Source organism: Pyrgilauda ruficollis, unplaced genomic scaffold, assembly GCF_017590135.1.
Source record: "Pyrgilauda ruficollis isolate IOZ18807 unplaced genomic scaffold, ASM1759013v1 scaffold11, whole genome shotgun sequence".
In the NCBI taxonomy this organism is placed as follows: domain Eukaryota; kingdom Metazoa; phylum Chordata; class Aves; order Passeriformes; family Passeridae; genus Pyrgilauda; species Pyrgilauda ruficollis.
Genome location: NW_024509210.1, coordinates 3557029 through 3584352, shown reverse-complemented (window position 1 = coordinate 3584352; position 27324 = coordinate 3557029). Strand labels below are relative to the sequence as shown.

The 27324-nt window shown below is 41.5% G+C and overlaps 1 protein-coding gene across 4 annotated transcripts in view; it reads right to left on the bottom strand.

Moving 5' to 3' along the window:
- The window catches only part of ANK3 (ankyrin 3), a 289144-nt gene that overhangs the window by 78349 nt on the left and 183471 nt on the right, over positions 1-27324 (bottom strand). For 3 of the 4 annotated variants that reach the window (XM_041475697.1, XM_041475680.1, XM_041475670.1), the window contains exons 11-23: positions 25354-25452; positions 23610-23708; positions 22272-22370; positions 20068-20265; positions 19473-19571; positions 18649-18747; positions 14754-14951; positions 11799-11897; positions 4307-4405; positions 4122-4220; positions 3743-3838; positions 733-805; positions 479-541 (exon numbers count right to left, since the gene is read on the bottom strand). In XM_041475697.1, the coding sequence (XP_041331631.1) occupies positions 479-541; positions 733-805; positions 3743-3838; positions 4122-4220; positions 4307-4405; positions 11799-11897; positions 14754-14951; positions 18649-18747; positions 19473-19571; positions 20068-20265; positions 22272-22370; positions 23610-23708; positions 25354-25452 (1420 nt within the window). The remainder of the gene's footprint in view (positions 1-478; positions 542-732; positions 806-3742; positions 3839-4121; positions 4221-4306; positions 4406-11798; positions 11898-14753; positions 14952-18648; positions 18748-19472; positions 19572-20067; positions 20266-22271; positions 22371-23609; positions 23709-25353; positions 25453-27324) is intronic. The other variant, XM_041475687.1, reaches the window with a different exon arrangement.

Sequence of the window (27324 nt, the reverse complement as noted above, 5' to 3'; positions counted from 1 at the left end):
AAATTAGAAGTAAATACATCAATAGGGATGAAGAAAGAGAGATTGACTAAAGAAAAACAAGAAAACTGAACACAGTCATTTGTTTTTAAAAAAACCAAGAACTTTGTTCTTTCTGCCATTGACTTCAACTATCAGCTATTTCTTCCACAGTGTTTGATATTTTACCCTCTTGTCCAGTATTTCATTTTTCAGTTAAAACAATAAAACATTTATTCACTTTATAAAAGCATCAGAAAAATTATTACTCCAGGAAAGTGAAGGTATATTTAATCAAAAAATTGTAAGAAATTCAGAAAAAAAGTTAGAGGATTATCAGCAATAGCTCAAAGAATTTTTGAAAGCGCTCTTAATTGTAAAGCAGAATTTATTGTTAGTGGGATAATAAGAAAATTATCTGAAAGGATTAGTTTTCAGACAGATGAAATAAAAGGAAGAGGATTAAGTTAAATATCAGTGCAATACAAAAATGCACAAATACCTTCTTCAACATCTGACAAATATTCAGCATCACTGAGTATTTCAGGGGCATTGGCTTTACGAACTGCATGATTTAAATAAACAAAACAATTAAAGAAAAGCACATACTATTGATGTGTCAACAAAAATCAATGTACAACAATAACAGATGTGCAATGACCATATCCAACTAATAATGTGTGTTAGTCTTGGGTTTTTTAAACAGACATTTCTTACAACCACAAAGAGTGAAAAAAAAATTTAAATTTTTAATACCTTCATCATCAGACATATCAAGAACTTCATTCATGGTTTCTGGTACATTCATTTTGTGCTTTTCTGTAACAGTCTGTAATAGAAAAAGAGTAATTTTATAGTGAAAGCATAATTTTTCTTAAAATTCCAGTTATTTTTGAAATTAAAATGCAAGATAATATTTTTATCTGCAGTTAGAAAAACAAGACAATTTTTAGCTTCTCATTCACTTTCTATTTTAAAAACACATTGGACTATAAATTAAAAAGACTGCAGAAACAGGAAATATTTGGTTTTTAAACTATGTTCATATTGTCATAGAAAAAAGGCACGAGCAGAAAGCTTAGATGATGATATCAAAAGAAGAATCACATATACTGAAATGACCTTTATTTTAGGGGGCTTAATAAGAACTCTAGGAAATCATCTAAATTTTGAGCAAGGAGTATGTCATCTCTAATAAAACCAAACTTTCTGAGGGAAGTATTTCTCCTTTGACATCAGAAGAATTCTGCAATTTGGGAGTGGCTGAACCTATGTGAATTTCTTTCAGAGGTGCCTCAGCATGAATTGTGTGTTTTTCCCACAAAAAAGAACAATTGTAACCACATGCAGGTTAAATGATACCCCTGAAGGGCTTTGTGCATGAAAGACACTCAGAAGTGGTTGCTTGGTTTTTATCCCAATGTTTATATTGATTCAGATTCAAAGACCAATATAAAGAAAAACAAAAGCAGGAAAAAAAAATTTCTGAATGCACCTAAAATCTGTTCCTAGAATACCTGTATCCCAAGAATGTCATACACATACACATGCACTTTTCACTTCTCCAGCACAACAACCACTGGTAGAGGTCTGGGTCAGACCAGAACTTCTGCAGAGATACCATTCATGAGTGCAGTGGAATTCAAAACAAAAAACCAAAACAGAACAACACCACAAAAAAAAAACCCAAAAAAACCAAAAAACAAAACAAAACAACAAAAAAACCAAAACAAAACAAAAAAAAAAACCAAAACAGAAAACCACACACACACAAAAAAACCCACAAACAAGAATAAAAGCCTCACCAAAAAAAGAAAAAAAACCCCAAAAAAACAAACAACCAACCCCAAACAAAAACCCACTCCCATCTTTATGGGGTTTTAGATGGTATTTTTTTAACCACCGTTACTTCTCATGCTTCATATGCAAATAAGAAGTCATTAAGACGTTCAGGAGGGCAAAAGAGCCTTTCCATTTTCACTTATTTTAAAATATTTCAGTTTTTCTCTGGCCTTATGAATACCCACTTGGCATTTCATGAATTTTAGGCTGCTGCCATCACTTGATATAGGCAGAAGAGCTCCTTTGAATTTAGCTTTGGGAGTTGTTTAGCCACAAGCCTCAAAATAAAAGTTTCAGCAGTCAAAATGATTTTTTAAGACCCTCAGTTGTAAATCAGATTTCATGTCTAGACTTCCAAGGTCTCAAAATTACACACTGATAAGTAACATATTCTGATTTTAATGGAAATTATTTCTGGGCTTCTCTTGAGAGTAGATATTTGAGGTTGTATAGGTCTTTCAGCATCTAACATTTCCTCCAGCACAATTCAGAGCCTGACCCACCATCTCTCTACTCTTCATCTACAGAAGATAAATGGTCAGTCATTTTATGCAGCACAAACATTCCCAGCTTCTTGGTTTTAAAAGCCAAGAACAGCCTTGTGATACTGAGATTTTAGCATAAATATGTGGTTTTCCTGCAGCTACCTAATTGAATAGTAGGTAGTCATTCAAGTTTTGCTGTCCTGTATAATATTTTCCATCAAATTTTTCTGTGTGGAAAATGTTTTGGATTCTTCCTAAAGGGAAATTTATCCCTGAGAAAACATGGAGAAAATGTGTAAGGAAAAAAATCAGCATTACTTTCTAGCATATTCCTTTATGTCTTGTTCTGAAATTTGTCTTTTTTGTGGTGGATTTTCTGTAAACTACTGACAACCACAGCCAGGAAAGTCATAGGAAGAAAAGGTGCATGCAGTAACAGAACTAAACCCTGCCTGTCATCCCAAAAGCTCATCATATTGCAACCACCTGCTTGCACAGAGAGACCACACAAAGGGCCCATGACAAAAAACATGGAACACACAAAGCAACTCTTTTCCACCACTGATATGTCTAAAAACACATACATGTGCATTTTATCTTTTTAATAAGGAAAAGAAAAAATAGCTGCTGAAAGCCAATATTCTGAATTTATGTTCTTCAGACCCAATTTGGGCTTTATTACTGCGGCAATGCATGGAGGTACCTTGCCTCACAAAACTTCCTCAGAGAGCAATTTGGCAAAACATGAGTGAACAAAAGATTCTTCTGAAAAATATTCTGGATTCTGTGAATGTTTCTGACAGCAGGTAATGTTTGACCACTGCTAGTTCCTTCAATGTCTCCTGGCTGATGCTTCCTGAGAGGCAGGACAGAAAAGCTGGAGCTCACATCCACATCAGGGAATGGGTGTTCGGGGTTGCAAGGGCTGGCTGTGGCTGCTTCCAGAATGCAGCCTTTCACCATCCTATGGAAGGGGCCAGAAACCACACCATGAGGAGCTTTTAAGTAAATTCCAACTTTTTTTTTCATATTGGAATGGATTCTCTTAGGTCAAATTCAAGCCATTAAGCATCAGATTGTTGGGAAATGCTCTCAAGCAGCTTCTGTTTACACAAGCCTGTAGGAGCATCTTTTCAGCTGAAAAATTGTTCCCTAAACAACAAGATGGGTGGACAAACATTGTGTGGAGAAACAGTGCAGTTGTGACCAGTTCTTTACACTGGCCATTTTCTGCTCAGTTGGTGCTCTTTCTGTGCACATCCCCACAGTGTCTGCTGCCTTAAAAATAGACAGCTCATGTTGCACTTAATATCGAGTTTATACTGCTAAAAGGAAATAGGTGACTGGAATCTCGATAGTCACATAAATAAAGAAATTTTAGTTATAGTCTGGCTTTGGAAAAAATTCTTCCATTCCCTACTGAAGTGAGCTGTACTTACAATTGTAGTCATGGTCTCTTCTGTCACCACCTTCAGCGTGTCAACAACTGAAATGTAGCCAAGTCGCTTAGCAATGGCGAGGGCAGTGTTTCCATTCTAGCAATTGAAAGTTGAACGTTAGCAAGGGGAAGTGTCAGAACTGCTGGTTAATTACAGAAGAACGTAAAATAAAAAATGTTTACATTTTCTGATGGAAATAAATATTTGGGTAGTAGGATATATAAGTGGGATGAAATGGAATGAAAATGAAGAGGTTTTCAGATGTGTGTCGCTCTCGTTCTGGGAGAGATGATGGTACAGAGGATGTGGGGCTGATGGAAACAGGCTTCCTCTGCTCTTTTCCTGTCCCACCAGAGCCATTTTGCAGGCCAGCACTTACCACAGTGAGCTCGTTGGGCGCGGCGCCGTGCTGGAGCAGGACATTGATGATGTGGGTGTGCCCCTGCTGCGCCGCCTGGTGCAGCGGCGTGTACCCGTTCTGCAGGCACAAGGAGAGAGCACAGGCTGAGCTGGGCACAGCACACACAGCAGGGCAGCCCCCACGGGGACAGCTGCGACACTCACCTTCGTTTTGGCGTTGACTTTTGCAGAATGCTGCAGAAGGAAGTTCACGATTTTTATGTTTCCGTAGTGGCAGCCAACGTGCAAAGGAGTGTATCCCATCTAGAATGAACATCAGCGGTTAGTAAATGTGGGCATCCCACACGTGCCCTGACTTTAAAAAAAAATAAAAGCACACAGGCATGAAACAGGAAAAATCCCATTAAGCTTTATTTCTTAGGACTATGTGAAAAATCCTCCAGCTTTCGAAACAAGCACACTTCTCATGACAGTCAATTAAAGTGCTCAGTGGGTACTTCCACCAGCTCCCTCAGTGCCTTCAGGTGGACCCCATCTGAACCCACAGACACGTGTGTGTGTCTCTAGGTGGTGTTGCAGGTTGCTGACCATTTCCCTTGGATTATGTAGCAGTTCACACAAGGTTACCGAATTTCAGTTGTATTAACTCAGGCTAAATAATGGTAGCTGTGACAGTTACTTTAAACTCAGGTGTGCCATTCGTTTCCAGTTAATGATATACCCTTTGCCATCTAAAGAAACTACTATCTTTGACAACCAGGATGAGTTAATCAGTACCAGAAACAGCACTGGATTGAAATTCCATTGGCATCAGCAGAATGAAACTTTCTGCTGACTTATGTGAACATTGGATCAGATGCCAAATGACGACAAGGAATTTTTCCTGCACAGAATAATAGCCCACAGTGGTAAGAGCCGGAGCAGTAGCTTAAATGTAATCATGAACTGAACACATGGACCTCATCTTACAGATATTGTTAGTTTAGGGTTGGCCAAATAACTTCCTGTTCCTAGGAGTGCCTGGAGTCTGACTCTCTGACAGGGCTCCCTGGGCTGCCCAGAGCCTTGATGCTTCAGCAGAATGATGACTCACAGTCATGTACCTCAAACACAGCTTCTACAGCCCCTATCTCTACATGGGCCAAAGAAAAACTCAGATTAAAGGATGGCCAAGCTATCAAAACAGTTCAAAAAGCAGTAAAAAAATAAGGTTGTGAGACCTTGTCCTACAAAATCTTAATTCTCTTCTCCCTTTTCAAAATACAGACTTCTTAACATGACCAGCAAGGTCAAAAAAAAAAAAAAAAGTCAGCATAAAACCAACTGGAGAGATGAAATTCAAAGTCTAGGACCACCTGCCAAGAACCCCCTGTGAATAACCCTAAAACATTAAAATCTGGAGCATATCAGAGAGCCAAGACCAGCTGATCTCAGCTTTCCCTTTGAAGTGATCTGTAAAGGCTCCTCTCCAGCCTGTAACAATGAATACTGAAAAAGGAGCTCTCAAAACCCCATATTTACTGTAGTGCAATGAGAGTTTCCTTCTAGAAATGGTACACACAGAGACTTACACGTGGTACCTACAAAAATGGCTGGAGGAGCAATTACTGATGCTCTTTGTCACTCCTGACCAGTCTGCTGTTTAAATCAGAGACCAAGTGACAGCTTTTCCTCCTTCTCCTCCCAACTAACAGTGGAAATCACGACATTTCCAGGGTCACAATTCAGCTGAATCTGAAGGAGGCCTCCTCTGAAGCCATGGTTGTGTGTGGCAGCTGGAGGGGTGTGCACTGAAAGGAGCTGGTCGTGAAAGGCAGCTCCTGCCACGGGCACCGCACGTGTCCCCAGCAGCCGTGTGGGCACCTGCTGAGCCTGGTGGCAAAGCACCAGTCCCCTGCCTGAGGTCCTTGGAGGGTCCTGGGAGCTTCCTTTTAAGCTTGCTGTAGCCTGTGGTCACCTCGTGTCAGGTCCTGTTTGGCCCAGTCGCTGACAGCAGAGGGACAGAGATGTGACACCGCGTCACGGTCACGGCAGGCTGGCCCTCGGCACAGGACATATTCCTGCTCCCAGCCAGCAGCACAAGCAGTGAGGGCGCTGCTCAAAATAAAACTGGTTAGCAAAGTGCTCTCTCAGAGCCTGAAACCTGGGGAGGATGTCCTTAACTTCTCAGTTAGAGCGCAGGTTCCTGCACTCAGCTCAGGAAGGCACAGCAATTGTATCCCAAGATCCCCACGTGGACCAAGGCATTCTATTGACTGCTCTGAAACACTCCAGCTGGCAGATTCTGCAATTACACAATTAAATTAACAATAAAAGTAGCAATTCTCAAGGCTACTTGAGCTTGCTACTTTCATTGTCTATAGAAAGGTGCCTGGGAGGCTAAAATATTTTGCTTCAAAAGATATTAATAATTAACCCACCCACAAAAAGACAAAACCCCAAAACAACAAAAACCCCATTAAAAAAAAAAAACCCAAAAACCAAAAGCAAAACAACAAAACCCAGCTCACAATTATAAAAATTTCTGCACAGCCTTTCAGGCTTAGTTATAATTACTGGCAAAGCACTAAGGGATTTAGGAGGGAGCCTAATATTGAAAAAGTTACTTCCAAGAAAACCAGGGCTTTTGTTTAACACAGCTCTAACAGACATCACCTTCTGGCTGTTTGAAAGAATGAGCAGCACCAGGGGAGTTAGCAGCTGGAAAGGGTTTATCAAAAGCTACAAGAATAAGTGCCAAGGAAAAAGAAAATCAGAATACTGAACTTTTCATTTCTAATGGAACACATAAAGAATCCCTTCTTCTCTTGCCCTTCAATTTTTACTTTTGAGGGGAATTATCACAAGTCTTGTATATCATGTCAGTGAATTACTTTAATATCCTCTACTGGCAATAACCATAAATCTTAACAGCTTGAATTACTGCATCTTTCTAGTCATGCTGACTCTCAAGCTGCTCAGTTTTTGTTTTTCTGCTGTAAATGTCAGACAATGAAGCTACAGTATTGTTGTTTACAGGGCTAGAAATTGCTTTAGATCCAAAGATCACAAAGGCCCGACTGAATGAAACAGGCAAACCTAGGTGTACACACACAGACACTTCCCTGCTTTGCTGAATCAGGACCTATCACGTTGCAGTACCTTGCAAAGGTTAATTATTGCATATTATTAGGCTGGAAAGTTCCACAGAAATGTCTTGATAACGACTGAGCACGTACACAGAGCCAAGGAAAGACAGTTAATGCACCATGAAAATATACTGAAGACACCTGTATTTGAGCGCTTGTTCTGTATCAAAGTGATTTTTCTCAATAGTACTTCCCTCCCTCCCTGCCTCCTTCTTATCTCTTCCTGCATCTGAAAATGAGATATTTCAGTGGAAAAGCTGGATCACTGTTATGATCTCAGGCTGCTATGGGGCTCCTGTCAGAACAAAGCAGGCAGACCTGAATTAGTCTGAAATAAAAATCCCAGCTCAACCTGCAAAAGAACATCGTGACCTCTCAGCCACCATTGTCTCCTACCAAAACTACAGTTTTAGAAACAAAAGGCAGTTTAATACTGGCTTTGTTCTCCACAGTCATCAGCCAGGGACTGGGAGACCATCAGTTCCCCCAGGGGAGGCCCAACACCAAAAGCAGTGTAGTGACTGTAAAAACCTGCACTGAAATAAGAACTCCAAACCCTGCCTTTCATCCTTGACTGAACCAGCACTTTTCTCTCAGTCTTCCTTTGCCAGTCCATCACAGTATTGCTGTATCCCACAACTACACTCTCCAATGGGATAAACAGTGGAAAAATGACATGTGGAGACCTGCTGAGCCATGAAACAATATTTACTCGTGCCAACTACCAGCACAAAAGCCCTGAAACAAAAGCAACATCCCATGTACTAGGACAGCTTTTTACACTCAGCATGACCACCAGAGAAAAAGGTGGATATCTGCTCACAGCCATGGCTCCAGACTGATTTTCAACTCCCAATATTATTGTGAATGGATGAACATGCCTTGTGTTAAGCATGACACTGCACAGTTTGTGGTTCAGCACCAAAAATTCTTTAGCATACCTAAATTCAGGCAAACAAATGCAATATCAGAATAGACAAGAGCTGCTGCCTTTGCTGCAGGACACTAACATGCCTTCTGTGAACACCAAATTCAATTATTAAAGCTCTCTAAATGTGAAGGATTTTGAAGCAGCTCAAACTTTACCAGCTAAAGTGTGTTTTCTAACGTGGCTGAGTTTAAACCACATAACAAAATTTTGTTTTCAAGTGGTAGGAGCAGCTTTATGGCCTCTCAGGCACTAGTTCTGGCCTGCTACACCAGTGTTGTTTACACTTCAGCATTGATTTAGACTCCTGCAGCTCTGGGATTGGAGGCTATTTAGTTAATTGATGCAGCAAAACCAGAAGGATCCCACAACACTATTAATAAATGCACTTCATAACCAGAAGCTATTATTCCTTTCATGCCTTTTTCTACTACAAAGGTCAGGAAAAAAATTTCTTGGGAGGGAAACCACCCCAAGAGAGACCCACAGATGCAATTGTTGACTTCTGAGAGCAATTCTGAAAATGCTCATAACAGCCAGAACTGATCCTAATCATACAGACTAATCCCCTGTACAAGTGATTTTCTGCAATAATGGATTTTTTTTCTTCCCTGATATAGCTTCAAGAGGCAAAATGTGTTTCTGCCCCATCTTCTCCTTTAACCACCTGAAAACTCCCCAGAGTGTGAGCAGGGTCAGAACTCCCATGTGTCAGAACTGCAGACTCTAGATGTTTTCACAGGGAGGGTAAGTTATATATAAATGATGACTAAAGACGAGGAAGAGGATAGTTCATTGGTCCCTACTCAGGAGTTCAGTGACCTAGTGATATTAACTGAAATGATATGGAGTGTTCTCCCCCTATTGACAGGTACTGTGCTGGAGTGACAATCTATGCTTGCTTATCCTGGGAAAATAAATAAATAAAACCAACAAAAAAAGCACTGCTGAACAGTCATCCACGCCCCAAAATCTGAGTTAAGAGAAGCACATGGCTGTGAAATGGAGGGAAGAAAACAGAAGGTTAGTGGTGGCAGTGCTGGTAGCAGAGATCCCCAGCAGAATGTCACTCTGAGCTGTGCTGCTTCACTGACTTCTAAGGCACGGATGGCCACATCTCTGCTGCTGTATGTCCAAAGGAATGAATCCCAACTGGACATGCTGGACAGGATTGTGCAAACATGCAAGCATAGCAACAGTGCCTCCGAAGCCAACTCAGCTGTTGCTTATCTTGTCCCCCAATGCCTGTGGTTTTGGAGGCAGAATGTACAGTTAATCCATCTAAATGGGAGAGCTTGTAACTGCAGGGCTGCTCTTTTACAAGGCAATCATCTAACCTTCACCTATATAGAGCATGAGGTCAAACTATGGCCATTCTTACAGCATAACATTTTCCCTTCACTGTAGAAATTCAGGGTTTTTCAGGAAGGAACTCAGGGTGATCATCAGTTTATCCAGAAATTATTCCCTGCTGAAACACCCAGTAGTGCATTGGCCCTTTCCTTATATCACAGGATATGTCCTTTTATCTGGCAGACAGCTCCAAGTGGCTGACTGTGGAGCCTGCAGGGCTCACTGCTGCACAAACCCAGCAGATGGGACCCTGCAGAAGCCCGTGGAAAAGCACCAAGCACATGCCAGTGCATAAGCATCGAGCTCATTCCACTCTAACAGAATCCTGCCAGGCATGTGGGCATTCTCTTCCCAAGGAGCAGACAGTGCCCTACAGCAGGCAGGACTAACTAGTAGGGGGAACAGGAGGACAAGATGTTGTGGGTGTTCTTCCCCACAGCAGCCTACAGCATGAAGAATTTCCCCAGACAGGTGACTTCTTACAGCCCAAAGCAGTCCTGCTTAAATACAACCTGACTTCACCTGACTTGTGAGTCCCTGAGCCACTTCCTAACAATTATGGGGCAGCAAAAAGGAGTGTACTGGGAAACGATTCTTTATTCACACTAGTTACACATATAACTGAGGAACAGGGATGAACAACAAGAGATTTACTTCTGCCTTCTTTAAAATTGTATGACTATTAGTGATCATGTTGCACACAGTCAAATATGACTGCATTTTCTGAAGCTGAGTGCAGAGCTCCTGCAGCTGCACCACGCTGTCCCTGGGACCCAGCAGACATGCCCTGCCTGCCTCTCAGCTGTGGCAGCGGCTCAGATGTTTCCACCACCCTAATGTGACTAAAAGGCCACTGCAGCCCAGAATGGGATCCTGTTTGGACACGGGAGAGCCAGCAAAGCACACACGTGTGTCTGCCTGCACCTGTCAATATAAATGTCTCCTCAGACTGCTTGCTATTTGTGGGATGGCCAAGAGAACTGCACAGAGGGGCAAAGGCAAACACTCAGATGAGTTGCATGGCTTGGGAGGTGATTCAGCTCTGGCCAAGTTAAAAGAACAGGTTCTGCAATGTCCTGCTACTGAAACCAACACCAGGTAGAAACTACTTCTAGGAAGGCAACCACATTCATCTGAGGAAATTGTGCAAAGAATGAACCAGGGCAGATCTCATCTGCTACTGGGTGATCTGGCAGAGAAGAGCCCTGACTAATTCTTCTTTAAAATACAAACTGAGGATACATTACAAAAATATAAACCTGGAGAAGCTCCTGGGATTTTAGCAAAACTCTTTCGGGTTTACATCAGGATAATGTTACTGAAATCAGCAACTGGTACAGTTGGAATTACACTGTAGAGAAATCAGACAACAATGACTTTTCCCTCTGCCACAGATTATAATCAGCTGAGCTGCAGCCAGCCAGGATGATGGACTCAGCCCTTTCTGAGCTGTAATATAATATTGCTGGACAGTCTGACACACCTGGACATTCCTGGGATGCAAGCACAGCACCTAACTTGTGGCATACACCCAGCAGAGAGCTGTGAAAGCTACTCCTCTGCAAAAGAGTGCAGGTCAGATTGTGAGACCTGCTTCATTTAGCTGATTTGATCCACTACAGTCCAAGTATTTGATCTCAACTGTTTTCTTGCCCAGCTAAAGGAATGCCTCCAAGATCTAGACAAAGCATGAGGAATGTAAGTGCAATCAACACTGAGATCATTATCATTGAATTCTGAGCACACTGTTAGGGAGCATAAAACCTCTTCTGCAAAGGGTCTTTGCTTCAGGACATGGATCTTAAAAAGCAATACGGTGAAGTGGGAGGCGTCATTGCTGGGGGTCTCAAAAGCCATCCCCAAGCACCTTGAAAATCTAGGTCTGTTACCTAGGAGTCCAAATATTTTGGCAAAACTATTTTTAGGCAAGTAAATTTGAAATAGACCACCACTACATATATGTATTTCACATTAGATAACAGTTTCCTTACTCAAAAACTCGATCAATCCCACTTACCTTCAGTGAAGCACAATAATAGGATACAAACTAAACCTCTATTGATCTAAATATTTGGCAAGAAATAAGCTTACTGCTCAAAGGCTGAGCTTGATATTAAACACCCAAGCTTATATATCTTTAGTTTTCAGAATATATTCTGCAATAATTTATTACGAGGAATCTTTCCCTGCTGCGATTTCAGTTTCACCCTGAAATCAGTTCCTAGCCCTGTCTAGAGGCTCATGGCTCCCTGGATGGAAATATTTAATGTGACAGTGGTGTTCATACCTTTGTCTGTGCATCAACAGCAGCTCCCTGGTTAACCAAGACCTCTGCTACATTGACCCTGTCCTCTTGGGCAGCCAGGTGGAGGGGCGTCAGTCCACTCTGGAAATCAGAAACAACAGATAACAATCTCCAGAGGAGGCACACGACTACCAAAATGCAAATTCAGGTATCAGTAAGACTCTAAACATCCGACTGAATTTAAAGGAGTTACACATTCCACTTTCACTGTGTAAGGTGCTTTGTACTCACACTGTTGATCAGCAGGAAAGTATAATTTAAAAGCCAGGAAGATGGCGTTTCTTTAAGACAAGGAACATTTCTCCATGCAGTGTTACATGTGGGATAGCAAATTAGAGCACTTTAAGAAAAATCACACAGTATTTTTTACCTCGTAATTTACTTCCCTATAATGAGTCAGACTTTCAAATCAATATTGAATCATTGTTTACACTTCTGCAAGTTTTTTACAATCACTCAGTTTTATCCTTACCTTTTACTCCTCTACTTGATCATTTTCAGACACAAACACAAAAGAATAAAACTGCATTTCTCTGAGATCAGGCCCATTTCTCTCTGCTCAGGGAGTATACAGGCTTGACAGAAAATACATACGGATAGTAATTTTTCTTATTTAAAACTCAAGATCTAAATATTCTTAGAACCTTAGAAAACTATGCAACTTTCTGCCACATAAAAGGGGTAGAAGATAAAAGGGGAAGGAGCGAGAATCTGCTGAGGAGATGTTGTTAGGAATGAGAAAGAATATCCTTTCCTTGCAAATTACAGTTAATTTTCTCTCCAGTTCCTACAGGAACAGCACCAAGGACAGAAGAGCAAGTGGTAGCAGTTGTCACGTCGGGCAGGAACACTCACTGTTTCCCACCCTTGAGCCCAAATCCACAGCCACAGTGCACTCCCTACCAAGACCAGTTATTTTGAGATGGCCCCGCTGCATTTCACTCCAAGATGCAATCCTGATGATAACACAGCTTGGGTGTGACACTAACACAAATACGCAACAGTAACCAACCATAAATTACCTAATGGAGCCTGGATATTAATGGCCAAACTTCCTAAGAAGATTTAGTAAGTGCTCAGTATGGGGGATCCGAGTATGCAGCTCCAAACCATTCTGTGGGTCCTGAAGAAATAAATGCTCTTTTTACTCCCATTGCAAAGCTGCAAAACTCAGAAGTCATTGGGCTTTAAACATCTGGCTTTGAATGTAAAGGTGCTGTTCTCTGAGGAAATGTGCATCCCTAAGAGAGTGTGGAAGGGAATTACTCCCCAAAGGTGGTGTTATCAGCACAACGAGAAACTGGAGATTACAACTGAACAGATTGCTGGATGCTGCAGGTAATTAACCTCTGGTGGCACTGAATCAATGTGCCAAGCACTTCAATCATGCTCCCTGAATTAACCTCAGCAGCAAAATGGGATAGCCAATGGATGCAGAACACGTACATGGCAAATTTCCCGTGGGGATACAAAGTCCTTCCTGCACTGCATAAGCCCACACACGATTGAGACTTGTGGGGAAAAAAAAAAAATCCACATCTGCAAGAGAAGCTTTCTGAAGGAGGACCCACAAATAATCAAATTGGAAAGTTAGGAGCAGGAAAACACAGCAGCCCTGTGCAGAACACCCACTGCCTCAGAGGATACTGACTCTTCCTACCTGCTGAGAATAAGAAATATTTTCCATGAATAAAAATTTCTATAGCCTAATCCAGACACACAAATCCATTCTGAAACTGCACTTGACAACATCAAATAAGAATGTCTAGTGGGGCATTTAAAGAATTAAGGCTGCACATTTGCTAGAAACATTTCTATAGAGCAGACTTAATGGCCTATGAATTCACACATAAACTGAAATACATCAACTTTCCTTTCCTTCCACCAGGAGAAATGATACCAAAAGTCACTGTGGGCTAAGGAACATACCCTGGGGAGGAAGAATCAGTTATATTAAGGAAAAAAAATCTTAAAAAGTTGCTGTTATTATCACATTAAAAAAGTCACCATCCCTCAACAAGTCAGCTGTTATCATGAGGTGGTAATATTTGTTAACATTTTCTGGTACATGTTACATTTTTTGTCATAAAATAATATAGGGGTAAAAATGTTACAAATAAAAAAATAAAAAAAAATAAAGCAAAAGTTACGATTACACATGTAATAATTGAAAAATGGGCAGGCATATGTGGCATTCTCTGGAAAAATCCCTTTGCACAGGATTTTTCTCCTGGGAAGCTGAGAAGCCTCAGAGAAAAGGAAAACAAATCTTATCTCATTTGCTTCTCCTGTGTTGTGCTCATGTGGAATGTGTTTGGAGATTGTTTACCAACAGGTGATTGTTTCATTGGATTCTGCTGTGAGCTGTTTTGACTCTTTGGCCAATCAGTTCCAAGCTGTGTTGGAACTCGGGAGAGAGCCACGAGTTTTCATTATTATCTTTTTAGCATTCAGTAAGTACCCTTTCTGTATTCTTTAGCATAGTACTCTTTAATATAATATGGTATCATAAAATAATAAATTAGCCTTCTGAGAACATGGAGTCAGATGCATCATTCCTCCCTGCCACGGGGGTCACTGCAAATGCAATAGGCATATTCCTACAGGCTGATAAATGATGGGTGCCAGCCCCAGTAGCCCCTGGGGGGAAGAAGATATTTTCTTTCTGGCCAGGTTTTGGCAGACTAACATAAATTAATGCTGGATTAATAAATTCCACCGGCGCACATGTTATCACCAAACCTTGGGTACTACAAAGGTTCCTTCAGTGTGACATGGCACGCTGCTCTTTGCCAGCAGAGATAAAGACGCGTGCTCAGACACCTGCAGCGGCTTCCAGCACGTGCAGAATCCCAGGGGGCAAAATTTAACAGCAGGACCCTCTCCTCCTCACCCTGTTTCCACCCAGCCTTAGCCCCAGGCTGCGGGGAGACCCACCTTGTTGCTGAGGTTGACGTTGGCGTTTCTGGAGAGCAGCAGTGACACCATGTCCACGTGGCCGTCCTGGGAGGCGAGGTGCAGCGGGGCGATGCCCTGCCGGGTGACGGCGTTGGCGTCGGCGCCGTACTCCAGCAGGGTGGTTGCTATGTCCATCTGGTTCTTCTTGGCAGCTATGTGCAGGGGCGTGTAACCATTCTGCCAACAGAAAGCACTTCATTGCGAGCTGCTCATTCAATCACTTTTCTGTACCCCCCCAACTCTGTGAATAATTATGCCGTTAGTTCTAAAAATTCTGTCAAACACAGTCAAATACAATGTTAACAAGCTGCATGAACCAATGTACCTGACCTTAAAGCAATTTTTTTTTTTTTAAAGTACTGCTAAAAAGAGGATTCTGAAGTAAATTTTCAAATTTGGGAAGAAGTATCTTTTCAGGAAAGGACAATCTATAGAAATAGGAGTTTGAGTTTTGTTTCATAGACACTTGCTCCTTTTCCGTAAATGTACATAAAATCTTGAACAAACAGAAGAGCAGGATGTGTGTTCATAACTCAGAACAGCTGTTATTGTTTGGGGTTTTTTCCCATTTCCCAGTGTGAACAAAAGCATCATGCACATGAAATATGGCCTTTCTTGCAGCATTTACCCTAAACCTTACTGACAAGCTGTTTTTTTTCAGATCAAGGGAAAACTGAAGCATATAACTTTAGAGTCATGCATTCCTTATCTTTTTATTCCTTCCAATATGTGTACCCAGGGAGCCCACTACTAAAAATAAAAATGCAGTATCTATTGCCTGATACAATTTTGTAACTCTAAAATAAGACAGATAGGCAGAAAATAGATAAATGGATACAAAGAACAACTGATCAGCACACAAATACCAAAACTCTGATGGAGGTACGACCAGTTTTTGGTACAGATTGCAATGACTGTTTAGTCAACAACTTCCTGTCTTTCAGAAATGTATTAGCCCTCATTTTCAAGTAAATGACAAATGTGCACACATTTGCACTTGAATAAGAGACAAGGTCAGGGGGGATGTGACCCAAGCTGCATAAACCATTTTGTATTTTTGTACGGCATCATAAATACCATTTGCATCTCAGATTACCCACCCCATTAACGTCTACCTAAAGGCACAAAGCATTCACCTGGCTGGGCTCCTCCCTGCACCCACAGGGCAGCAGGGCTGGTCTGAAAAGGAAGAGATGCAGAGCAATGCCGGTATGAGCAGGGAATAAATACATGGGGGCTCACAAACGATTACAAGAGGATTTTTAAAGATTCCTTTAATAGGAACCTGGCAGCAAGAGATGCAGAGCACTAGTTTCATGTGAAAAAGGTTCTGTAACCTTCAAAATTCAATTCAGATTCAGTTCAGATCTTGGATACCAAGGTAGTTGAAAATGACACTCAGGAAACACAGTGCCACAATCAATAAAGGAAGCACATGGCCACTGAATTTTCACTTTGAAGATAAAGTGCTTCAGGAAAAACAAACATAATCCTCTCCATTAGACTTCCTGCATCATACTGCCATGTAAAACAACCACTGCCACATAAGAATCTAATAAATCCTAAATAATACATGCTAAATCTTGCATATCTGCTAAAACATAACTTCTTGAAATGTAGCTCATATTACATTATATAAAATAACAAATGCAGTTTCCAAAGCTTTTCCTCAGAAATATTTTGCTTTCATATATTGCTTTCAGTGGAATGGACAGCAGCAGGTTGCCAAGAGAAGGCAAAAAGAGAGCTGAAAAATAAAAGCTGAAATTCAGCTCAGTCCCAGTCTGCATCTTCTCCTCATAAGGGCAGCACTCTGTCATTATGCACAGATGGAGAAAGCAACAGAGAAGTTTAGAAGGAAGGGTATTGGATTATTCTGCTTGTCAGGGAAGAGAGTGGAAAAAGGGAAAATGGTTAAAGATGAAGGGAGAGAGGAAAACTAAAGCTTTGGGGATGACATGACAAGGAAGAAAGGCACTGTAAAGTGAATGCTAAATTCAAATTAGGGATAAGCTGCACATGAAATTAGGCACAATTTTTGCCTATGAAAGACAATAATGGTTCATCAGAATAACTGTACCACAGCACTAGACTCTGACATGCTCATTTCCCACACCCTGTCACTTATCACTCTTCAAGGCAAATTTTGCTGTGCTTGGCTAATGAGCCACTTTTAAATTAAGATCAGTGTTAAAGACGGTAGTGTGACAGGAAATGCAACCACTGATGAAACTAACTGTGGAGCCTGTGATGAGATATGACATAACATTTATTTACTGGACCACACTTACAAAAAGTACAGGAAATCATCTGCCGTTACCAACATCATCTTTTGGATGAGTGCTCAGTGGGGTGCCCGAAGCAACAAACATGTTATGGTTAATTTTATTTAGTATTGACACCCTGCTCACTGCAGAACACTAACCAATGCTTTCTTTTGGGCACACTTACAGCTGGCACTTGCAGGGCTGAAGTGGCAGCTGCAGAACCGCTCTGTTACAGATGGGGAAGCTGGGGTGACCTGACACGTGGGTTTGTGCAGTGCTGTGCCACACTCTGTAGGGCTTCCACCTTGCTTTGGACTTCCCAAGCCCTCGGCAGGGGCTGCTGCAATGCCTGCCCTACAGGATGCACAGCTCCCGCTGGCAGCTTCTTTCAGTGAAAACTGGGTCAGTGCCTTCTCATCCTCTTCAGAAGGCCCTTCCTTCCCCCCAGTGGCATTTGAGAGAGCTGTGCTGCAGTAGTGAAAGATCAGAGATCGCTCTGCTTGCCCCCCTGGGGCACTGCTCTGGCAGATCGCCACTATCGACAGCATTGATTTTAAACCGCGCCTGGCCGCGGGCAGTCCGTGTTTATTTAACTTCCCCCTCCTTGCACCACAGACTCTGGGACCCACCACTCCATCCTCTCCTGCAGCCAGGCAGAAGGGCTCCAGTGTATGGCTGCACTCTGCCATGCGTGACAGGAAGGCAATCAAGGAGCACTGCCCATCTAACTACAATACTGGTTTTTCCATTAGCTCTCCTTCCTCCACTGGGCTTGATTTTTGCAGTGATTTAAGGAAATTGTCTGGGTTGTTTCAAATGAGGTATTTACACTGCACTTAATCTGCTTCAACCTACATATGTTTCCACCCTGCTTTACCTAATGTTCCTGCTCAAATATCGATTATCCTCTGATCAATTATAGTATTTATCCATCCCATACTTAAAACAGGGATCCACAAAAGAAATAGTTTAAGCTTCTCTAAATTATCTTTGTTTTATGCACTACCAGAATAAATTTACATATTTATTCTTTCATATCCTCTGAAACCTTACAGTAGGCATTGTCTTGCCTATAGTAAATTACAATCAAAGCAGGACTGTGACTAGTTTTATTTTTTGCCAGTCCATTTATGCTGGGCTAGAAATATTTTTGTGAAGCACATGAATAATTACATATATTGTGCTGACCAACTTATCTTGCCCCAGATGTCATCCTGTGGCACAAACAGAAGTACCCCTGCATAGCTGGGTTTCAACCCCAAGCTTGCCCTGCACAGATCTTAAGATGCAAAGCTACAAAGTTGCCTAGTTTGGAGAAATTACTGAAGAGGCTGGACAAATGAAAGCAAGGGTCAGTATTTTCTGGGACTGAAACTGGTGATTTAAAGTGCTTCTGCATCTTTATTTGCTTTTTTAAATTGCTGTTTTATTCACCTGCAGGATTATTCCTAGCAGCTTTATATGTGGACGTGAGACATTAACAAACAAGGTCACTGAGCCTCCTGTAACTGCAAACATACACAGCCTAGAAAGAACAGGGGTAGACAGAGAATAAAGTGACATAAAAAGCCTGGGCATTGCTCCCCCAGAGTGGCCAGTACTTGTACCTTGGCAGAGGCGTGAGGTGAAGCTCCCTGGTCCAACAGGAGGAGGGCCACTTTTTGATTATCGTAGTGTGCAGCTACATGCAGTGGTGTTAAACCGCTCTAAAAACACATGCAGAACAAACAAGTGCTGTTACAGACCCTTCCCAGGGGAAACACAGGAGTTTGGAAAATTCCAGCAGATAAGGTGAAAAAACACATTTGTTATTCATTCATGTATCCAGAGTCGTTGGGAACTTTTAGAATAAAAAAATAAAACAAATTTGGAAATCCTTCCCGAGCTGTGAAAGCCCCATTCACTTTTCCCAGGGAAGATGAACAGAGAAGCACAAATCTGTGCTGCCCCCAGGGTAAAGGAGGTCACACCCTTGGCAATGTTTTCCTTTTACTGCAGTGGATAAGTAAACTGCCCCTTGGATCTGTAAAAATCCAAGCTGGCTGGTTTAAAAAGCTTGAGGTCCTATTGGCCTTTGCTCCCCACCCCCATCATGAGACCTGGGGAAGCAGAGCCAGCTACCCAAATACTCTGATAAGGACTGTAAATAGTCTGGGGAGGAACACGGGGGAATGGTTTGTCTCCATCGCCCTGGATGTGAACGCAGAGCACATCAATTTGCTGTCAATTAATGACAATAAAAGTCACTTTGTCCAGAGTTTGCTGGCTCTTGGCAACCCTAGCAGGGACTGGAATACCAAATGAAACCAATTCCAGCTAAACCCAGGCTGTGGATACTAGTGTGATGGTAAGTAAGTAGAAGGACATTAATAAATTATTATCTGGTTTGAGATATTTGCTGTGCAAGTGGCAGTGGTTTCTTCTGTCCTACCTTTCCAGAAGCATCAGGAGATGCATTCTTCTGAAGCAGGAGGTTGGCTACCTCAATTTTCCCGTACTTTGCAGCCACATGCAGTGGAGTGAATCCTTTCTGTAAGAGAAAGCAGGAATATAGCAGCTCTGGGCACTCCTTCTCGGGGCAAACAAGGTTTGTCTCTGGTCTGCAAGGATGCAGCTTCTTCCATCCACCCCCTTACATAGTCCTGAGACCAGGCAGCAAGTCTGCAGATTCCCAACTGCCCTGTGGGGTCTGGAGGCCCTTCCCTTGCAAGGTAAAGCACTATCTACTTTAAACAAGGGACAAGTCTGTTCCTTCCTTCACACTACCTAAGACCCAAGGGCAAGCCTATCAACACCCGCCTGGAATTTCTGCCCTGCATTCCTTGCATTCCAAGAAAATGCCTGTCTGGTCATTGGGGTGTGTTAAACATCAGGTCCTGAGGTACAAGTGTGAAGCTTTGTATTCTTTTAACATAAACAGTGTAAGTGTAGTTCACACACCCACTGTGCTCCTGCAGCATTTCATTCACAAGCAGCCCTTGCTGCAGGTGTGCCCAATGACTCTGCTGCTCCTGCAGCTTGCTCACCTTGGTGATGATGGACAGAGATGCACCATGATCCAAAAGAACAGAAGCTACATCTTCGTGCCCCTCCCGAGCAGAAAGGTGCAGGGGCGTGTAGCCCGACGTGGTGGCTGCATTGGGAGATGCTCCCTGCTGCAGCAGCTGCTGCACAATGTCTGCCTTTCCCAGGCGGGCAGAAATGTGCAGCGGTGTTTGGTCATCCTAAACACAGAGGGAACAACACAGGCCAGCATGAGAAAACTGCCCCTCACGCTGGGACATGAGATATCTGCCCACATTCTGCCACTTTTCCAAATTGCAGACAAGCGTTAATTCTGCCGAGGTCTTAGCTAGGGAATGTTGCACACTGGCTTTCTCTGTGTCATACCATAAAGACACCTTGCTCTTTGTTAGTGCATCACAAAATATTCCAGACAGTGACATAATCCATAAAAGTTAATAACTTGATCCATTTTCTTCCTTCTCTGGATTTGCCTCACTTTGCTTTGTAGCCTTACTTAAAACAAAGCTAGTGCATAATTCTGTTCCTCACATCTTGATCTCTTTTATATTTCACAGCAACATTTAACAGCTTAATCAATTACTGGCTGGAAACTTGCATAAAGTATCATATTTTTTGTGCTTTTTTAACTGGTGAATGATTGTTTGGTATTTTGCAGTTAAATTTTCAGTAAGTGTAACTGATGATAGAGCATGGTGTGGAAATTAATTGTCACTTTCTATTTCTCATTCAGAAGACAAAAATCTGAATAGTTTTAAGTATGGTGTTTCCCTGTCATGAATCTCATGGTTTATTTCTTTTCCTTCACTGAAAATATTAGGGTGTTGTGACCTTGTTCTGAGCATTTAAGAGGTAATTTCTCACCTCTTCATTATCTTGGTTTTGTGTTTTTGTCCTCCCACTTCTTTTTTGTACAATCTTTGGATTAAGCACACTATCACAACAGTGTGGCCAAGCATCTTTCTCTCCCCCATTTTCCCCTGCTGAATTTTCTACCTTTTGAGAACTGTCCTGCAGTTCTGGGCTGCCCTCTGCACGGGAGACTTCTGCCTATGTGCATCCTACAAGACTGATTTTACACCTCTGGTGTAAATGTTGCTCCTCTGCAGGGCAATTCTCTGACTGGGGGAGCATCTTTGTGATTCTTTAATGATTCCAGTTTGTGCCTGTTTCCCACAAATCTCTCTCAGCTGATGTTAGCACTGGTGTATAATCTACTGCTCACATTTAGTTGTTATTTATGATAACAAACTGATCACAGGCAATGGTCGTTTGCACAAATTAAATCATTCTGTGAATTTACTCAGAAAATATTTGCATGACTGCTTCTGAGCATGAGCTGTTCACTCTCAAGACTGTCTTTGGAGATTTACAAACCACATCAATCAGTTCTATTGTCAGGCTCCTTGCAGATATAAAGTGTATCAGCTAGAAATATTTAGTCAGAGTTCCTTATAAGGAGATAACCTTAACAGCAAACTTACTTGTGACCCAATTCACAGATAATTTCACAATGAAAAATAGTTTGTTTTTTTAAATAAAATATCCATTTTATGACCATTTGGGGAAAAAATATTTCCGGAGTTTACCTATTAAGACTGCTATTTATTGCATCCATTTATCTCCTTGCTCTGCCTGTTTCCTGGAACTCTTTGATTTCCATAATTTTGTGTATTCCTTCATGCCTCTTGACCATTTCTTTTTCCTCCGCGCTAACCTTCCCCAAATCAAATTGTTTCTATAGGACCTGTTCCTTCTTTCCAGCCCTCTGCTACATCCCCTCACTATGCCTCCTTCCTTTAGGCGGTGTTCTTTAGAAGTCTAAGTACTTTTAAATACATATAGGCTGTTGCTTTAGGGACGTGACAGGAGACACCAGAAGCCGAGGGTTTCTGATTCTGCTGAAATAAAAGCGGATTTGAGGAACTCCTCTCCCTCCTTAAATCCCACTTCAAAACAAAACTCTTCAAACACACGATAATTCATATTAAAAACTGGGATGGCAACAACCTGACATCTTCTGCCTTGTCTCTTACAGATCACTCATGGCTACAATAAGAGGGTACATAACAAAATATCAGTGTGCACCACAAAGGCTTGGCTTCACCTCTTCCTCATCCTGAAGGGCACACCCAAGATGAATGTGAGTCCCTGCTTTGCCCAGCAGGGATCACCCAGGTTTGTTCCACCTGGGCCATCTCCTCACCTTGGCTTTTGCCTCCACCTGGGCTCCGTTTTGCACCAGGTACCGCACGACCTCTGTCTGGCCAGCTCTGGCTGCCATGTGCAGCGCTGTCTCTCCTCTCTGCACACAGCAGCAAAAACAGAACAGAATTAAAGACACACTGCAGGGAGAACAAACACCAGCGTGTTTCACAAACACAGAAATACCGGCGGCCCAGCTCAGAATGATCTCCGCTAGAAAACTCTGCTGTAGCTGTCTGTAAGATGCAACATTAAATCAATAGCTGACCTGACACTGTGTGCTGCAAAGCAATTTATTGCAGGGTCAGTTTCCCAGCTCAGTAATGCCTTTGTCATTACTTTTTGCTGAAAAGAGACAGTGCAATTTTTATATTACTAGCATTTTATTAGCAATGTTAAAAATTATATCCTGAATTTAGTAAAAAATGTATTTCAAATTTTGTATATTCAGGCACATATATATTTGGCTTTCCTTCTGTAATGCCTTATGCCCCTACTATCATTTGTTGTCTGACAAGCACTGAGGCAGCTGAACAAGAAGGAAAAAAAATCATTACTGAGTACATTCATCTAAGGTTTCATGGACTTAATGAAAAACAAATCCAAGGGAACCAGAACAATTCAGGAGGGAAAGTGGTTTCTACCTTTTTGGGTATCAATGTGTCTTAAGGTACAAACATCTGCTAATTAACAAAAGGTGTTGCATTTTTATGTAATTTAATAGAATCAGCAGATGAAGACTTTATAAAAATATTGTCTTCTGGCTGTACCTGTGTATGGAAAGTGAAAAGGAGGCCAAACTGTTAAAGAAGATCAACATGCTTCTGCTTCTCTTCCACTTCCCAACTTTCAAATACCCATCTGAGAGCAAGTTCAGTTTTTACACATGGCCCGGGAGCCTTGGGGCACGCAGCACACAGCCAGCAGAGGAGAACACTGGATGGACACAGGCAATATGTCCTCACAATCTGCTGCAATCTGTTGAATTTTCCTTAAATGGCAGACCCCCAGGGTCTTGGGAAAAGAGTGCTCAACAGTCAAGCACAGATCTCAAAAATTACATCTGAGAAGCTACAGTATGTTCTCATTCTTTACTTCAGAAAATCAAGAGATTAGAGCCTGCTTAGGGTCAGCCCCTTTGGACATTTCCTCAACCTGCCAAGCATCTCCCAAATAGGAGTCAGCAGGCTGCACTTTGCCAAAACTCCAGCATGAGCCACAGGTGCTATGGAGGTGGGTGGTGGACAGCAGAATCAGGCACTCCATCCCAGTACTGCTCCCAGATATTATCACACATTCATTCCCAGTCCTGCCCTGCTGAAAGGAAGCCCTGACTCACCACATTGGTAGTGTTGGGGGATGCTCCATGATGCATTAGCTGTGATACAATATTTACATGTCCCATGAAGGCAGCAACATGGATTGGAGTTAGGCCCGACTGTAAAACAGACCAAAGTCCAATTAAAATACTTATTTAAACATACCTTTTCAAGAATGTCATGAGGAAAACATAAATTTTTCTAAAGCGAGTAAACCCAGCTGCTTGCTCTTCTGAGAGGGTTGTATCTTCTTAAAACCATACACATGTGCTTAAATGAAAGGGCACACAGGATTGGGAACACCTGTGAGCGTGGTTCATGAGCAAATATATAAATGTTCTAGAAATTCAGTAGTTCTTCATCATCAAAATCAACCATAGCTAAGCAAGATTAAGATTAGTCATTTGCTAAATATTGTCTTGGAACATGAAAAAAAAAAAAACATAGAAGCATTCCTGCTTCTAGAACATTCAGCCTGTGCAGAAAACCATCACCATCATCAATCTGCACCACTGCTCTTACACAGGATATGAAAGGCCAACTGGAGAGAAAGAGAGGGAGAGAGGAAAAAAGGGAGCAGTCATTCAGCAGGGCATGACCTCAAGGATTTTGCTTTAAAAATCCAATGAGTAGTTAATATTTCCCCACTTAGAGCCACCCAAAAGCATCCTCACAGCTGCTTCTGCACAGCTGTACCAACAGTCAGCCAGAGCCTTCAGAAGGGTCTTTTGCTACCAAGAGCAGGAGAAAGCTCAGTGGATCTCTGGACATCCCCATGATTTCGGCAGCTTCCCCACAGACATATACAAGTCCCAGAGGGCAGAAGTGAGGAAAGCACTTATCTTCCTTTCTCATGCAGAACTGCAAACATGAGCAGGAAGGCAGAATAACTGGCTGAGTGTGTAAATTGTTTTACCTGTTTCAAACAATTTAGTAAATGCTTTTAAGAGTTTTTAAACACTAGTCTGGAACTACATGAATTGTAACCAGGGCAGACTCTTCTTCCTCAAGCAACCAGGAAGGGACCTGTATGGTTTGCTGCTGAATAGTTAGAACAACCACACACACATTAAATCAAACTCCATTTTGTGGAGAGGAACTATTCCCCATTGCACCTTGTTTAATCCATGGAATTCCCTGTCATTTTCTAACGTGGCCCATTCCACTGTGGTCATGCATTCATATATGTGATCCTTGCTCCTCTCCTAACTTGGTACAATATACATACATGGAAATAAAAACTCCCATAGGTACTTAAATAATCTCAGAATTGTTCCAAGAACTACGTGCAGACTATCTCATGCTGACTGAAGTGACAGCATATTGATTTCTGTCCCACTGATTTGTGATGTCCCATGATCGTGGGAGAACAGAACTTCTTTTTGGAAAGCCAAAAAAAGGTCTGAATTAAACCACCTTTTAAAAAAGGACTTGAATGAAGCATAGTCTTCACCTCAGTGTCTGTAACAGAGCAAATTTCATCATTAAGGCCTTAAATTGCAGAAAGAAAATTGGCAGAAATGGTAGATTTTAGGAAGTTCTTTTTGTTACATTTCACTAGTTATTCTCACTGTAATCCCAACATATAGCAGTTGTTTGTGATTTGTGATTTGTTGTTCAGTTTTATTATTTCATAACAACTAGTTGAAAATAATTGTTGACTTAATTGGTAATGCTCTTTCAGCAATACTGAAATATTAATCAATACAGAGGCAATGAATTTTTTAAGAAAAGCAAGACAAGCATGGAAAGACCATTTCTTACCTCAGTTACAGCTTGAATTGATGCACCGTGCTTTAGAAGAAGTTCCATTACTTTTATTCTGTTCTTCTTGCAGGCAATGTGAAGAGGTGTGAAACCATTCTGGAAATGACAAAGAACACACTTTTTCATGCCCTTATGTAATTAAAAAAATAGAACTGAGTATGGAATTCACAACATAGATTTTTCCGTTTTAAATGAACAACTCCCAAATTTATTTTGGCATTACTACATCTTTCATGTAACAGAAAGTAGAAATTTATAAGAAGATAAAGATCTATTTCATATTTCCAGTTTTAATTATGAAATATATTGCCCACTCCAATACTTAATTTATTTAAAAAATCTCAATTCACGCAGAACTGTCAAACCCTTCTTTTTTGCTTACCATATTCACTTTTACCTGGCTAGGGTTTTCTGCTGGAGTTTTTGGGGAATTTGGGGTGGGTTTTTTTGGTTGGTTTTCTTTCAACGTTTTAGAACTGCTGGTAAGAAAAGCACTTTACATTTTACAGGCTCCAGAATTTACATCTTCTAAGCTATTTTTAATTCACTTTTACCTGGCTAGGGTTTTCTGCTGGAGTTTTTGGGGAATTTGTGGTGGGTTTTTTTGGTTGGTTTTCTTTTAACCTTTTAGAACTTCTGGTTAAAAAAAAAGCACTTTACATTTTACAGGCTCTGGAATTTACATCTTCTAAACTATTTTCACTACTTGTTTTGGTTTTTTTTTTACTAATTTTTCCATTCATTCCCTGTCAGCTTACTGCAACTAGAAGTATTTCACCCCTTCCTTTAAAAAGGACGTGTGCAGTGGGGTGAACATTAGAACTATCATCTTATTTAGTGTAGATGATACCACAGAAAAAAAAGTAAACCAGGAAAATAGGCTGCCCAGAGCACCCACGATTGGTACAGCAACATCAGAGCACTGAATGCTGATGCTGGCAGTACAAAAGAGCCTTTGCAGAACATCCTGAAAACAACTGGCAGAGCTGGTCCCTCAGATCTGATCAAAATGATCCTTTTTTACCTGCCATATAGTAAAGAATATTGTATGTTTTCACGGTGTGAGGTCCATGTCATTGTCTATTCTAGTGCAGGAGCTCTCACCCCTCTCCTTGGCAGTGGACAATGTCCAGGATGAGCTCAGGTGTGTTTCACATATCACGAAAGCTTGACCACAGACACCTGAATACAGGCTAGTCTGCCACAAAAAGCAAGGGGCTGAGAGAAGGAAATCTGTGGAGCCTGTGCTGCCTTCCAGAGAGTCAATCCCACCTGGCTGTGAGAGGGGTTCAGGAGCTCACGTAACATTTCAGGAGCTGAATGAGTTAGCATCAGGCTGTGAAACCAATCAACTCAATTCATGTCAGAATGTAAATTTGTTTGGAACAGTTCTTGAAGAACAAATCAAAGAGACATTTTAAACAGAATGGACTGAGATTGCAATTTGAACATAAAGGCATTAATGTATTCTGTTTGTATGCAGTTTAACTGCACTAATGTATTTTGCTGCTGTAGTTGTTTCTGAAGTAGAAAGGCACAGGACTCCATTGAGATAGAATACCACAAATACTCATTAAGTAACTCATTCCTACCTTTTACTGTTTCACACCACTGAGAACTTATAAAAATTGCCTCAGTTTTAAAGGTCACTGATTATTTTCTGTGTACAAACACTCAGAAAATAAGGATTCTCTCCATACCAAAAACTACAACAGTTACATCTGCAGCTCTTTCATCTACTCATAATCATAAAACCCTACCAGGAGGCAAAAGTGCTCTAATTACACTAGAAATTCATAAATCACTGCTGACTGTCTGCAAGCAAAGGTCTTCTCTGATTGCAGGGTACATTATTAACACTTTGAACCTCGAGCGTTTGCTCTTGAGCAATGAGTGTGGCAATAACAGCACATCCTCTCTGTCAGCCATCAGCAGGCAGAAAACAACTCCCAGTAGGTCCCAGCACAA